Raw genomic sequence first — 16,849 nt, forward strand, 5'->3', positions numbered from 1 at the left:
TGTATTTTTGGTGCAAAAATACACTTGCAGAGGAGTGCCATTAACAAAAAAGGGAGTGGCAAAATCATTTCCCTTTGACAAAAGTTTTCCTTCTAAATATATATTTCGGCTAAGGCAGTAGAGGAAGTGTGGTCCAAAATAAGAGATTTGGTTTTAACTAGAATTGGGAATTTCCACAGCAATTGGCTTCTATTTATAAAAATCTGTACCAGTAGCATTTTTGTTATAAAGGAGACCATAGGGGTTCTGTGAAGGGAGATCACCACGGATCAGAGCAAAACTTTTGTGATGCTCCCAAGTGGTATGGGAGCATCATACTCCCAATGAATTACAGCCCTTTGATTGAAAATAGATAAATCATAGCCCTTGGATCAAAGTCAAAAACTAAAAATAAGGTGGTTTTGTTAAAAACGAGGCGATTTTGACCCAAAAAAACGGAGGATTACTTACCGCAGAACAGGCAACTCATACCATTCACTAAGGCAACACTTACCATTGTATAAGGTAACACTTACCACACAAACAGGCAACACTTACTACAACCGGTTGATCAGGTAACAAGTTACCATTAAGTAAAAAAAAAAAGTACCTGATTTTTTGGTGGAAAAATTTGCAGATTTTAGGGATTTATATAGTAGAAGAATTATCTAAAAAATGGTGTTCATTTATAAATCTAGTTTAAAATTTTAATTTGTTATGAAAATATAAAAATTTGAAAAATATTTTCCATAATTTTCAAATGACATTATAAATGTATTTAATTAATTAATTTTCAAATAATCATTTATTATAGATATATTTAAGTAACTTAGTTTTAAATATTATAGAAAAAAATAAGATATTTATTAATATTTTGATAGCTTACAAATTTAGTTAATATATATTATAAAATAATGCTACAAGTTGATTGTTACAACAAAATTGAACGATAAATATATTTTCGTTTAATAGCTATTGAATAATTTTGTAGGATTCTCAATTGAATTTATGGTAGTATTTAATGAAATTAGGCTATTCAATTTCATTAATATAGTTTATAGTGATTAATATGATATATTTTACAAATCTAACAACTAATAGTGTTGATATTAATTTACTTGGCAGCGAACAATCAACGAGAATTGATTCATTTGTAATTGATTGATCTGGTTATATGTTCGGCCAATTGATCATATTTGGTAGATGTGGTAGTTAACAATGATATTGATTGATAGTGATTAGTGAAATTAATATAACTGGCTAAAGTAAGCTAACTAATTTGTTTAATTGCTTGACTACAGACTTATCTATTTCAATCATTCAAGTTACACAATTAGCAAATTTCAAAAATGGTTATTTGATTGTTAACATTGATCACTTAACAAATAAATGAGTAACAGTCTTTGAGATTAACATTGATCACTTGGCTAATGTAACAGTAACCACTAGTGAATCTGTAAATTGAAATATCTCATTTATTTGATCCGTCTTTAAAAGTAATTTTATTAATATAAGTGCTTTTATTTAATTTATCATAAAAAGTAATATAATAAATTCAAATAAGTACAGTATGTAATATAGATTATTTCAACCCACCCCTTTGACCCTTCTGAACCGTGATTATTTCAACCCACCATAGTATGTAATATAGATTAGTATTCGAAACTATAATATGCACAAGGACAATGCTGGTATTGTGAAGTCGAGGAGTGGGTATGCTCAAAAGAAGGATATAGAGAAGCTAAACAATTGGAGAGAGAAGATCGAATAAGATGGTCGCAGGCACTTACGAGAGTTGGATGTCCTGCTGTATTTATATGGTAAGTATTGCTATGGAAATGGTAAGTATGCCCAGATTTAAGTAAGCACACCCAATTTATATGGTAAGTATTGCTATGAAAATGGTAAGTATGTTCAGATTTTAGTAAACACACCCTATTTATAAGATAAGTATTGCTATGGAAATAGGAAGTATGCCCAGATTTTAGTAAGCACATGCATGACCTTCTTGTTTTGTTCTTTCTTTTTGCTCAGAGAAGGGAATGAAACAAGTACGTATACACATGCATGTTTAAAGTGTACCACATACATAAACCAATGAGGTTATCGACTATATCCACCATAATGATGACCATAATGCATTTGGGTCTATCTTCCATAAATTGAAGAATCTCGAATAAGTGTTTCACAATAATCTTATGAAGCTTTCCATGTTTTGAACCTTGTATTTGTGGTAAGTATGACTATGGAAATGGTAGGTACTCCCAGTTCATGCCTTACCTACTAAGCATATCTAGATTTTAGTAAGAGAACCCATTTTTCGTGATAAGTATGCCCAAATTTTAGTTCGCACACCCTGTTTACCTACCACCAATTATGGCATTAGTAGTATTAGGTTTCTCCATACCTACCTTAAACCCTGCAAACATATCCACTCTAACTCTTCTAGCTCCCATTCATCTCTCCTTCTATCCAAAAAATGAAGATTTAAGAAGAAGCTCCATGACAAGTTGAAGAAGCTCAAGTAAGTTTTTTTCAAGAACAAACTGAATTTAGTTGTAATTATTACCTCGTACCAACTTACCGAAAGATCATAAGTTGAAGAATCTCGAATAAGTGTTTCACAATAATCTAATGAAGCTTCCTAGGTTTTTACGTTTTTTTATGGTTATTCTTACCATTGCTTATGGCTATACATGCTACTTTTTATGGTATTTTTATTACAGATGAAATCCGTATTTAGGAAGTATCTGGAGAATAAGTTCTCCATATTCGTGGTAAGTATATCCAGAATTTAGTAAAAAATTCTGTATTTATGGTAAGTATGGTTATGGAAATCGTAAGTACTCTCCATAGGTAATATAATTTTGTTTGTCATACCGTAGGTAATATAGTATTTATGGTAAGCATATCTATGTTAGTTTTTACCGCTAATTGTGAAACTATTTGTTTGGATCAGATTTTGATAGTGATTAGTGAAGATTAATACAATTAGCTAAAGTAGACTAATTAATTGTTAAACCAGTAAGATTTATCTATTTCAATCCTTCAAATGACACAATTAGTAAATTTCAAAATTGATTACTTGGCGGTTAACATTGATTACTTGGAAAATGAAGGGGTAACAGTTTCGATGGTTAACATTGATTACTTGGCAAATGTAGGAGTAACCACTAAGAGCTTCTCCAATCTTTACCCATACCCAAAATTTGAGTAAAAAGTTTAAAAATCCATCTCCAATGTTTTACACATTTGCCTATCCCTTTTGAGTTTTATCCATTTTCTCACCCAAATTTAGGGAGACTCAAATCCATACCCATTTTTTTCAAAACCTATTTTTACTCATTAATTACAAGTGTGCCACATTAATTACAAGTGTACCATTCAAGAATAGATTTGGGTACCATTCATTAATATAGTTTACAGTAATCAATATGATATAATTTACAAATCTAACAACTAATAGTGTTGATACTAATATACTTAACAGCGATCAATCAACAAGGATTGATTCATTTGTAATTGATTGATCTAGTTATATGTTCAGCCAATTGATCAGACGATTTGAATCGATTAAAATCATATTTGGCAGGTGTGGTAGTTAACAATGATATTGATTGATAGTAATTAGTGAGAATTAATACAATTGGCTAAAAGTAGTCTGACTAATTTGTTTAATTGATTAACCACAGACTTATCTATTTCAATCTTTCAAATTATACAATTAGCAAATTTCAAAAATGGTTAACATTGATCACTTGACAAATGAATGAGTAACAATCTTTGTGATTAACATTGATCACTTGGCCAATGTAGTAATAACCACTAATGAACCAGTAAATTGAAATATCTAATTTATTTGATCCTTTTTTTAAAAGTACTTTTATTAATATAAATACTTTTATTTAATTTATTATAAAAGTAATACAAGTAGATTCAAATAAAATTTAATGTGGTAGGTACTATTAAAAATAAATAAATAAATATATATATATATATATATATATATATATAATAAATGGTTATTTAAAAGTAACTTACTTAAAAGTAAATATATCTATAATATAGTTTTTCCATAATATTTAAAAGTAAATTACTTAAATATATATAATAAATGGTTATTCAAAAATAAATTAATTAAATACATTTATAATGTTATTTAGAAATTATGAAAAATATTTGTCAAAGTTTTTGTTTTTAGATAATTCTTCTAATTATATTATATCTTCATAACAAATTAAAATTTTAAACTAGATTTATAATTGAACACAATTTTTTAGGTTTTTCACTACCCAATTCTTAGCAAAAAGGAAAATATATGGTGTATATAGCTTAAACTGATGTGAATATATATATCCCCAAAATCTCCAAATTTCTTGGCCAAAAAATAGGATACTTTTTAAAAAATTAATAGCAACTTCTTACCTGACCAACCGGTTGTTGTAAGTATTGCCTGTTTGTGTGGTAAGTTTTGCCTTATATAATAGTAAGTGTTGCCTTAATCAATGATAAGTGTTGTCTGTTTCTATGGTGAGTAATCTTTCATTTTTTTAATCAAAACCACCTCGTTTTTAACAAAACCGCCCTATTTTTAGTTTTTGGTTTTGATCCAAGGGCTGTGATTTATTTATTTTCAATTCAAAGGCTGTAATTCATTGGGAGTATGATGCTCCCAAAACTGCCTGGGAGCATCATAGCCATGGCCGGATCAGAGGCAGCAACCACGGCTTGGTTCACGGACGAGATTACAAGGCTACAGATGGAGAAACAAGATGAGCAAAAGAATAATTTGTGAGGTTCTAATCTCATTAATTAATTTGGTTGAAACTCGGATATGGATTCAATCGGAATGGGTTTTTTCCATGACCCTATTAATCGAATTGCTTGGTTTATCAAAATTTATATTTAAGTATGGAATATCTACTGTGATTTGTTTTATACGGATACAGTTGATGATTTTGGCTTAAATTTGCGAAGCAGAGGAGAAACATATTGTTGATATAAATAAAAAGGGCTTAACAAAATATTATCCATAATGATTAAGATTAGCTTGTAAATCATTGTGTAGAAATCATAGGAAAAATCGTTGCATAAGATTAGTTCATAAATGTTTGTGGGTGTGGATTCCAAAACCTTAGACACTTTTCTCAACCGGCAATCTCACTGTTTTTTTGTGTTAGTTTAATTATTATTTTGTCATTGCTTTATTTAAATTCTTAGTTTAAAAATCAATCACACCTTTGTCAACTAGGTTAGGGTTTAATCGGTTTGAGTTTATTTAATTTTCCTATAAAAAATACACAAGTTCTTGTGGGTTCGATCTCCCACTTGCATACCTATATTTCGATACGATTCATGCACTTGCGAGTACATTAAAATTTCACAACAAATATCGCCGAACTCACTTAAAAGGAGTTGACCAAAAAGAAAAACAATTAGAATATGATGAAATCAAGGATGGAGCCAGAGTTGGCGGTTGCAGCCGCCACGGCAACAATTTAAAAAAACGCTATTTCCATAGGTGAAATCTTTATTTTTCGACTAAACTTTTCAATCACGCCACCATTAAATTTTTTCAATTTACCCTTTTGTTGTTACTTTTCGTGCATATGAGAAACATCGTACACTACAGAGGTTGTATTTCAAATTCTCAAGTCTATAACTGTTGATATTGTAGTTCATCTTTCTATTTTTTTTTTACATATCTGTCACCACTGTGTTAAAATCTTAGCTCCGTTCTTGGTCATGCAATGTTTGTGGAAGAAAGAGAATTGTTATAAATAAAGGCAGGAGACAATCGAGTTTAAAGCAAAGAGATACGGAAAGTGTCTCCTAACTCAGTTGGTTGAGCAGGTAATGGCCACTTCATTTGGTGGGGTTTAAACCCCACCCCCATTTTCTTTCCCTAAGATATTGTAGAATATGATTCTATTGGATTAAAGAAAGGGTTAAAAAATAAGCACACTGAATGACAAAGAAAAAGAAACAGAAAAATAAAATAAAATAAAATGAAAAAGGAGATAATATATATACTTGCACTTTGTTTGGAATCGAGGAAAGAAGGAAAAATAACTCCTTTTTTGCTACTCTTCGATACCTATTTATTTACCTCCTCTAGCACCAAAGGCATCCGCCAACGAGGCCAGTAGACCACAAATGAGCATAGTCCGAAACGGATTGGGGGATGGTGGCTGTGCATATGGGGACTGTCTGTCTCGGCAATCAATGGTCTAGATTGCTCGGTGTTGTACGTAATCTCAACCATCCAACCATCTCGGCAATCTTGACAATTAATTGCCGAGATGGACGGTCCGGATATGCACAACACCATCTCAGTCCGAATCCGAAACAATCTGACTTACAAAGTTCCAAGCTATAGAACATGATGAACAAGAAAAGTCCACATACGAGTGAGAAAAAGGAAGTACTAAATAAAACAGTACCGATGAAATCTCCAGCTTTAACAGGAGAAAACCTTCCAAGGAGAATCAATGGGAGCATGCAAATACTGCTTGGAGGAAGCAGGGATGAGCCAGAGCGCCAAATAGGATTTTACATAAAAGTACATTAGCCAATGTTTGATTTCTCGAACCAATAGCAAATATATGTCGATAGGATGAATAAATCCATCCGACCAATGGAGAGGGAATTAGCAATACCGTATCCAGAAGTATTGTACATCTCATGTTTTGTACAATTGGTTGACATATAACATGTATGTTGTATCCCTCCAGCATGAACCAATTTTTACATTCAAGTGCCAAAAATGGACTCCCTGGGAGTTGCCGTTCAATTCCATGTCTAATCGAGCCAATCAAGCAGAAACCCTACTACTAATACTTCTCTTCTGGATCACCAAAAATAATTTCTGATATTGAAGGAAATTATTGCTGAAAACAAATGCACTGCCCAAAAAAAATAAGTTATCCAACAACAAATGATCAATGGGTCGCACATTGATAAAATAGAGCTTCAGAGATTCAATCATTAGACTCGTTACTAATCTTCAAATAGAAGAGTTAAATTCTGGTCACAAAAGCCAAAAGAATTAGACAAGGCAAAACAAATCTTTCTAAACCCACCAATATCTGAGTAAATATCACAGCTCCCAATGTGATTCCAACCTTCACGGTACTAGTCCGGGAAGCAGACACCAAAACCAAGCCGACAATTTCGTAACTTCTAATAATACTGATCAGACAAAGCCTATGATTCTAAATCAATCTTCCAAGAATACCAATCAAAATACTGAAATTTATCGGACGAGATAACCTGACCGGAAGCAGCACCATCTTTTCAGAAGCTTACTTTATAGCTGTACAAACCTTAATAGTTCAACTGTGTACTCCATTTCTCGACTCACTTAACAACAGACAAAATTCCAAAACCTGGTATGACGAAATTAACTACCGCCACTCCTGGCACTGGCCACACCTCCAGTTGCCACCCTCCCAAGATGACTGCTCCACCAACTGTGAGCAATGGATGTGCACCCACGTACCACAAATCTGGCAAGGAAGATCAGGTAATGGCCCTGAACATATCTGACAAGGCAAAGTATCACCAGTGGCTCCTACGGAAATTGTAGGTTCTTGTTGATAGTTCATAGCCAATACATCTCCGGATGCATCACCTTGACCCACCTGGCCACCATCATCAGATGCCAGCAACTCTGTAAATGAGAAGTAGGTTTGGGGCTCAAACTCCATATCCTCATAGTTCAGACCTTCCCAGTCAAACGCTACACCATCTTCGGAAAAAACGTTTTCAGAAACATCCCACTCCAACTTAGGAGATAATGATACATCTCCAGGGTTCAAGAGATTGTTTGGCTCAATTGGTGTTGATAACTCGCCCGTAGTTGGATAATCTCCATTCCTCTCAGACTTCATATGCCTTCTAATTGGTAGTTTCTGAGGAACAGTTCCAGAAGCAGCAGTAGTAATGGTATTCCACTCAAAATCCATTTCCCGATCGTGTTCTCTAAATTGCTGATCACTTGAAAGAGAAAAAAGAAGACTATCCTCCTCTGGTGCACACAAAATTCCCTCATTTTCTGGCAACACTGGACTATTTGATTCCAACCTTTTATATTGTCCAGAGAAGATATCATAATCCTGCTCCACTATTGAATTCCCCATATTTGGAGCTCTGGGGAACCCCTTGGCTGTCACCATTGCATTGCTCTCCGGATCCGAGTAAGGGCATGAAGGTAATGTTACCCTACGACACCTACAGCATCTGAAACCCGCCACTTCAAAAATTTCTGATTCCTCAAGTTCTACTGCTGCAGCATGATACCATCCTGCAAGTGACCAAAACAAGGCAAGAAAGTGGTATAAATTAACAGAGTAACCTATCAAAACAAATAAGGGGAGACATGGAACTTGTCGAGTAAGGAGGCTTACTAGTGCACATTTCACAGCAAATATACATGAGATCAGCATTATAAGGCTTACGGCACAGGTGACAAACAGGTCCTGACCTGCTCTCATCCGAGTTGCTCCTAAGACGAATATAATTCAATCTGAAATCCGTTCCACTGTCTTTGGAGTTTTTTTTCAGTATCAAACCCCAAGAACATAACTTGGGTCGTTTTTTTGTTGCCAAGTTAGAACCATTCATGGCTGGTTTTGTCTTCGAAGAACTTTTTAAATGTCCGACGGATGCTAATGGTTGATTTAAGCTTTTCTGCTTGGCACCTTTACTGACTGTAACTGCATTCCGAATCTTTTGCCCTTGCAAAACCAAAGGGCTTGTTGATTCGTTACTCTTGTCACTTTGGGGGAGAGTAGTGGAATGGTAACATTGTTTGCAGGTGATCAAAAACCCAACGTTGTCACTACTGCCACTTGCTGAACAGATGCAACACCGCTCATGACAAAAACCTGATCACAAAAATGGCAGGGTCAATTCGGTAAAGACCATCTTCAGAACTACAATTATATGCCAAGCATCTCTAGTAAAAATACATGAGAAACTATGGGAAGCCTCCCCAAGTTTCAATAAGTTTTTTCCTAAAATGCCAGTGTCATCCTCCATATGTTTCGTGGCACCATTATAGCTAACGTTAAATTACAAAATCCCCCATGGATGGGAGATAGAAACCCCCTTTTCCTATACGAGAAAAGCTATATGTCGCTAGATATTCTCACTGTCGTGTCACCGTTGCCACCAGCTATTCGTTCTTTGTTGGAAAAAGAAAATGTCGACAACCTAAATGAATTGTATCTTGCCACATATGCAGTGAAATAAATTGGTAGGAGTACTATATAGCTCAGAACATGTCTATGTGTACATCTTAACAGTTAGTGAAATTTACCAACGTTTTGTAAACCAGATTGTTGAGAGAGAAACACAAAAGGAACCGGGTCAAAGGGTCGTTGATCAACTGATGGGTTAGCCGAAATCAAATCGTGATGTCATAAGAACGTCAACAACAAATTTAGAATATATACTAACACAAAATCATAAATCGAAAAAATACTTCAATACCTAAAGTGAAAACATCAAGTCCTTGTACAATGATATTGCATACTTCATGGCCTTCTCATGATAATATCAAGGGGCTTTTTGGTCCTTAATTGCAATTAGAAGCACTAAAGACATATGCTGAACAATTTGAATCGATGGAAAGGTAGCAACAAATGTTAATAAGGTGGGTGGTAGTCCATTGCCCATGGTTGCAGCTTCAAGCCTTTTTGAAGAGCGTGAAGTTGGACATTCTCCCATTGCTCGATATTTGCAAGTGGATTTGGTGAGCTTGCAAAGCCCGGTTAAGTTTTACCAAACAATAAACAGTTTGAATGAGCCAGCATTTAATCATACCAAATGGTCTTCTTGAGTTTCCCAGACCAAAACCTAGACCAGTCTGTAGCTGGTATATTCGGCAGCTCTCTATTCAGTGCTATGCATGGTTCCTTGGTAACTTCTAGTTTGATCAGGGAACAGTCCAACTGGTAGAACCGGCGATTTGGAACGGCTAACCGTCAACAATATGAATGAGCCGGCATTTTGTCAGACTAAATAGTCTTCTTGAGTTTCCCGGACAAGAACCTAGAATGATTGACAGTCTAACCGGTGGAACAGGCAACCCGACCCGTTTCAAAACAGTTGTATTAAGGGTTAGGGAGGGGGTCCAACACTGGCCACCCACTCAGACCTGATAACCATGTAAATACTCCATGGGCTTATTACAAGGCTTTGGCGTTTGAGGGACAAAAGCTTTTAATAATAAGTTCGTTTGCATGTACAAGTATACACACACACACACACACAGAATAAAAAAATCAGGTAGGGTGAAATTGAAAACCGTAGTGGTTGCATGTTGTTTAACTTTCCCACTAAATTGTTCAACACTGGTTCAAGCTATACAAGCAAATTATCTGTACAAAATGTATAAAAGCAAGGGTTCTACGTAGAAATTGAAAGAAACTTCTTTCTTTAGACTGGCAAGGTAGGATTCTGCTCAATTTGCATGATGTCTGAGGGATATATTTCTGTCATGCAAAGAATCTGCCATTTCTTTGACTTCCTATATTTCTTCTGTTTTGAGGCTATTCGGAGGCATGACAGTCGAACTTTTTCAACTAGTGATGTTATAACTTAAGTTTCCAACAACTAAAAGTTATTTTCACATTGATGACTAATTTGGCACGTAAAAGAACTAATAAAATCAATTTCAAGACAGTATCAGTTTAAAACAGCTCAGCAATGACCATACCTCCACATGCACTGCACTTGACTGATTTCCTGTAACCACAGCAGAGAACATGTTACTTAACTGACAGCAAGTGGAAGAGCGTAACACAATACAGAAATGTTAATAGCAGTGCTCAACACATTACCTAAGTAAAACATCCAGTTGACATGAAGCACAACAGCACTTGTCCAAATTGTCTCTCTTAAGTGAAAGGTAAGAAAAAATATCCTCACGGGAAGCTTTCAGCTGCAGTCTTTGTAAATCAGAGAGCACATTCACAGGATTCTCAGCCAATGGCGGAAGCACTTTGTCTTCCTTCTCTTCATACTGTTTGATCAAATATAGAGGAACAAGAGTTTCAGAAAACCAGTATTTCTCTTTTCCATCTTCTCCTTTATCAATATCGATAATACTCTTCATGACGCGGGAAGGGAGATGCTTTTGATTCCCAAAAGCGACTCCATATATAACCTTGTCTTTCATAGTTTTCTTATCACAAACAGACGCATTTCTAAAAGCAGAAGCTTCTGTCTCTGGACCTTTTCCATCTTGAAGGTTCTGTTCAGGACGAACAAGATCGCCCCATCTTACATGAAAGTCTAGGTACCTGACCTGAACAAGGAGCAATTTTACTGTAAAAGTTGAGTAAATAAAACAAAAATGATGTTGACTTTGCCAAAACAAAAAATGAATTAACTAACTTGAAAACAATATCTTGCTTTGCAAAACTACAAAAATGTGATATTGAATAAAATACTTTTTGGTTGTACTTGCAGTTCATATTTTCGTGAGAATGGGCAAAAGCAAAAAGATCATACTAAAATTGAGACTAGAAATCATCCACGCTGAATTATCAAAACCACTTGATCCAAAAAAAAAAGGAAATTATCAAAACCACAACCTAGTTTCCAAATTGAAATTGAGAGAAATTAAAGGTGATTATCCTGAAAACACAAACTTCATTGTATGAAGGAAAAGGCAGCAGAGGGGGTAATTGTAAAGAGAAGAGGAGACACCGTTATTGCAAGAGCACGTGGAAGAGAATGACACACCTGAAGCGCAAGTTGTGATGCATTCTTACTCATTTCAACTGCAGCTCTCCAAATAAACTGTCTGCTTCTTTTTGGGATCTCAGAATCTTCAGTATAGCAAACACCAGGAATCTTTCTACAACCACCTGACAAGCAGCAGGATTATGAATGAACATTCCAAAACTTTCTTTACAAAGAATTCAACGTTCCAAACGAAAAAAAGAAAAAGAAGAGAAGAAGAAAAACATATTGAGCTCAGTATCCATGATGCTTGCAATAAAGTACAAGTAATGTCGTCTTTGCACCAAGAAAGAGGATGGGAGCTCAGACGCTACCTAGACGAGCTGCTTTCTTAATTACTGGGAATGGTAAGACTCCTCTTTGCAATATTTTCTTTGATAGCATCCCTCCTCGCCACCAGTTGAAGTCACTTGAGCTATCTAGGGAATCCTCAGATGAGACATCAGATACAGCAGATGATTTCCTACCCCGCCTCACACTTGGTCTGCGTTTCCGAGTTAATCCAGCAGCACATACAGCACTTTGGATCGCAGAAGATTCAACTGGCCCATTATCCACAAGTTTAGCCCAGTCCCCAGAAAGAGCAACAATACGGATGTTTTCCTCAAGCTGCAAATGGAAACAAGAAGTTCACACCGAGAACAACATGAAGTACAAATGTGTAAATATGCATATTGAGCACAACATACGCCCTTAGCTACCAATTAGAAGTGTCCGGAAGTAAGGGATTCCAAATAGAGATTTCAGGGCCCAAAAAATACCCATCTCATTTTCCTTTCCTGAAAAGAACTTCTACGAAGTTATTAGGAGTGATAAGTAGAGTACTAATAGGCTTAGCATATGTCCCCACCAAACCTAAGTAGCAGGCAGCTGGAAAATATGATAGTTGCTACATTTGTACTTTTCTTATCACTCGTAATAAGATGCAGACAACTTTTTATTCAAGAGTATGCAATGATTTGAGTACCTCAACAAAAGATGCCACACTACAAACTGGGAGATGCCAGTGTACGCACAATTTAACAGCCAAAAAAATTGAGTACTAACCTTGAGCAAGAGGGTCTTTATTGCACTGCAAGTTGAAGCCTGCTCTAATTGTTTACGCCATTGCTTTCTGTACATAGCACTCCGGAAGGGACCACCTGTCAGTCCACATAAACTCTCCTCCAAGAACATAACGTACATTGCAATTCCATAAAGGCTTCCATCTACATTCGATACCGAACGAAGGCCAGAAAGAATTTTCATAGCACCTTTAATGGCATTTGAGGCAGCAGCATTCAACAAACATCCTCTCCTGCTTGAAGCAGAAGCCTGGCAAGAGAGACACCAACCACACCTTTCTCTTGGGACTTCCACAAGCTTCTTTTCAGGATTCGGCCAGAAAAAACGTATTGCAGCTGATGAGAAAGCTTTGAGTTGCAGTGAATTGTTAGCAGACACGGCTTTTCTCCGTGCATCTGACGCATGAGACTCCGAACCCCGATTTTCTTCCGCCAAAAGAATCGCCAGATTGGCAGCAGCAGAAGCAGCAAAATCTCCATGGACATAGTTATTTACATAGACTTGAGACTTAAAATGGGAACCCGTGTATAGAAAATGATCAGATAACTTTGTGCACCCTATCCCACCAACGCACCCTCTGTATTCTTTGATTTGAGAGGACATGTTAACTGCAACACATATACCATTCACTTTTCCTCCGTAACCTCTATCGCTATTTCCTGAATTACATATCCCTAATTCTGTTGAGCTTGATGTTCCAGTGATGCATTGTTGACTTAGACTACATGGATCAACCTGCTGGCTAACTAAACCAGAAGACAGAGATAAATCCGCTATAGTCTTCAAAGAGTACCCTGTATTACTAAGACAAGAAACAGCTTTTGTTGCAGTGTCGCCACTCCTTTGCTGCCCAGGGTGTTCTGTTTGGGGCATTGTATCCAACAAACTTCTGTTGAACCCAGGCTCTTCACCAGAGTTTTCCAGGCATGAAACTACCGCATGTGCTGCACTATCCCCAGTTACACAACTTGCTAAGTTCTCACTTTCAACCACATCTTTACCATTACAACTCTCCTTACCCAGGAAAGGAAGTGATGGAAGAGAACACTCACCATCTACGTCTGCTGACCTTTTGCCCATTTCAAATGCTTCAGCAAGAGGTACAGTCTCTTTTGGAATATCCCAATACTGTAGAATTTCCTTGCAAATCTCAGAGTACAGAACAACATGTTGCACAGAGGAACACAGTGCTTGCAGGACATTTGGAATGTCATTGTGGTTGTAGTATCTAAGACATGGATCTGAGTTGATTGAAATCTTCAGCCTAGAATCAATTTAAGCAAGGATTTCAGATTATCAGGGGAAAATGACGACATATACAAAGAGTCGAATAGAATGCAATATTGAGCTAAACTAATGCAGCATAAAACAAAGTCATCTAGTTACAACAGCATGTATTGTCATATTCAAAATATGGAGGGGAACAAAGTAGTGGAACAAAGATATCGGAAACATACACCAGTAAATAATTGCAAGTACCCAAAAACACTTGTCCATACGAATCAATACCAAAAACCTCAGCTCCTCTAAGAGATGTACCCCGTGTAATTGCTGGCCCCGTCTTGTTAATTGTACACTCTGGGCAATACCAATCCCCTTCCGGTATAAACATTTTGGTCACACCTATACATCTTGAATGGAAAGCTGACGGACACCCATCACAACAGAGCAAAGTTCCATCCATACCACAAAGCCTGCATTCATCAACATTACCATCATGGGCAATATCAGCATCCACTTCCATTTCATTGCCATGTACACCCAAGGAACTTGAGAAACAATTAGATCTTGTTCCATGTGTTTCTGCTATGATCTCCACATCTTCTTTGTTTTTGCAAGCAGAAGTCTTTGAGTATCTTGGATGAACCCTTCTCAGGCCAGGTTCCGAAGCAACATTTGCAACAGCATCAGAATCTATTCCAACCTCTGCTTCTTCACGCGTGTCGATTTCTGCCCGTAGCTCATCAGATTCTAAAACATCATCGGACAATATTTGCAAAATCATCAACTTCAGACTCACGGATAAGGTGCAATAATCCTTCTCAAAAACATCAATGTAAAATCCCTTCCATTCTGGTCCATTAGTATATCCCATTACCATTAGATACTGGGCTAAGTAAACAGGCCAAGTCAATGTATCTAGCAAGCTCCAATCATTTAACCTACAACCAGGAGCATCAAATTAATTCTATAATCTGACCGATGACTATTGAAACAAATGCTACTTCCATAGTAAAATAGAACCAATGATACGTTCATAAAATGGGCCTAGTACTTCTTGTGTCATGGATGGTGTGGAAAGATGGTTATCACAATAATATCAGCTTCTTGCATGCGTGCACTAAAATACCATCCATTGCAAAGCATTTCGTTCATGAAAATGATTAAAAGGAGCAAAAATAGGAGGGATAACTGTATGGCATGGTGGTTGGCAACAAAATCAATTTTCAGTGATATGCTCAAATTAAATTCAAACCTTGATCTTGAGAAAAAAAAATACTAAAACATAAGAATACCTCAGACATTTTGATGCCAGCTCAGAACCATTCGAAGAGAGGATTTCAAGATGACGCCTCAGCACGCGCATGAGAGCAACATGAATGGCATCCAACAATGTGTTCGGGACAAGACAGTTGAGTGATCCCACGAAATCATCAAGTCCAAAGGGGCTCAAAAACAGCTGGATACTAAATGAGCGCAAGAAACAATATACAGAGAAAAGGTGGGAAACACTCTCCTCTGGAACACCAATAGTTCCAGAGGAAGCGGGCAATTGTGGTGGAAGGACAACAGGGGCATCAACCTCCAAGCTAGCATCCCTGTCCAGAGCATGCTCACAAGAATCACTAGATGAATCAGCATCGCCATCGACTTGAACGGCATCAATTTCCTTGGCATCATCATTACCAAAACCACTCACCGAACATACTTCAACACTCATCAAAGCCGCTACTTTCCCCTCCACCACCATATCCGCGGTCTTCACATCTTTCTTCACGATTAACTCATCTAACTTCTTCTTCCTTAACATCAACCCACCATCGAAATCGTTGTCCCCAACGAGAAAATCCCTCACTTCACTGCTCTCCAAATCCTCACAATCCCCATCTTCATATTCAACTCTGTATAGCCCAGAATCATAATAAACTATCTTCCCAAGGAAAACACCACTACCCTCAAACTCCTTCCTCACATACCTCCCGACCAATGCCTTCGACCTCGTCTCATTCACCTGCCTCTTTTCTTGCCTATCCACCGAAGCATTTTGCGAATCCACCCTCCTCCTTTTTCTCCCTCGCCGTTCTGGTCTCCTCTCCTCAGGTTCCATTTGAACAACCCAAATTCAATCAAACCAACATAAAACCCAGACTTCCACCAATTCAAGGGTTCCAAAAACAAATCTAAACTCCCCTTCAATCCATCCTACTTCGATAAAACCGCCCCCAATCGTAAAGAACCACGTGGTTCAATTTCTTGCACCGAGCGATCCAAGACTGGAAGGAGTGGACTTCACTGCAATCAAACCCAAGTGAATAAAAACCCTTGCACTATTCGAGGGGTTTTTTTCCCCAGTATATATCACGAACAAACAATAATCAAGAGGAAACAAAACACCAAAAATGAGGAAATGAGCGTAGAAAGTGAATAGTATCTCAGTGCATCGAATGCGCGCGTGCGCGAATGTGAGAACGAAATGTACCACATACGGGGATCAATAACCGCCTTTAAAGACGTCTTCCGGGGACCTTCTTAGAGAGAGAGAGAGAGAGAGAGAGAGTTGCGGTGAGGTACGAGCCCTAACGAGGGAAGAGAGACACTGGGTTGGGTTGAGCTAGTTTAGCAAAAACACTTGGATCGGTGGAATCGGAACACGATTCCGTACCGGATTTGCCAACTGGATAACTCAGAGCGTCTCCGGATCAGTTTATATATTTGGTGGGAAAAAACTTGTACGACTGCTGATAGGGGTTGGGAGATTATTTAAAAGCATGTCCTTTTAAGATATGAAAAATTCTAAAATCAGAAATTCTAAAATCAGCCCAAAGCTGAC

At 36.9% G+C, this 16,849-nt stretch overlaps 1 protein-coding gene across 2 annotated transcripts; it reads right to left on the reverse strand.

Moving 5' to 3' along the window:
- Nucleotides 1-6,935: 6,935 nt before the first annotated feature.
- LOC131312320 (DDT domain-containing protein PTM-like) lies at nt 6,936-16,722 on the reverse strand. 2 transcript variants are annotated; one of them, XM_058339997.1, is made up of 10 exons: nt 16,506-16,722; nt 15,315-16,311; nt 14,256-14,960; nt 12,781-14,062; nt 12,048-12,342; nt 11,734-11,858; nt 10,827-11,293; nt 10,703-10,731; nt 8,388-8,867; nt 6,936-8,284 (listed from the first exon to the last, which is right to left on the reverse strand). In XM_058339997.1, exons 2-10 carry the CDS (start codon nt 16,124-16,126, stop codon nt 7,386-7,388), a joined length of 5,094 nt encoding a protein of 1,697 aa, XP_058195980.1. In that variant the 5' UTR covers nt 16,127-16,311; nt 16,506-16,722; the 3' UTR covers nt 6,936-7,385. The 2 variants fall into 2 exon arrangements, with proteins under 2 accessions (XP_058195980.1, XP_058195979.1); XM_058339996.1 differs by having other exon boundaries at nt 15,315-16,722.
- Between the last annotated feature and the right edge of the window lie 127 nt (nt 16,723-16,849).

This window comes from Rhododendron vialii, chromosome 13a (genome assembly GCF_030253575.1).
Source record: "Rhododendron vialii isolate Sample 1 chromosome 13a, ASM3025357v1".
Taxonomy (NCBI): domain Eukaryota; kingdom Viridiplantae; phylum Streptophyta; class Magnoliopsida; order Ericales; family Ericaceae; genus Rhododendron; species Rhododendron vialii.

Excerpts from the sequence above, each read along its gene's own strand:
- LOC131312320 (XM_058339997.1), bottom strand. The coding sequence starts at position 16,126 with ATGGAACCTGAGGAGAGGAGACCAGAACGGCGAGGGAGAAAAAGGAGG. Across the intron at positions 11,859-12,047 it reads TAAGAAAGCAGCTCGTCTAG|GTGGTTGTAGAAAGATTCCT; the intron begins GTAGCGTCTGAG and ends GCTGCTTGTCAG. Across the intron at positions 11,294-11,733 it reads CATCACAACTTGCGCTTCAG|GTCAGGTACCTAGACTTTCA; the intron begins GTGTGTCATTCT and ends CTCCTTGTTCAG.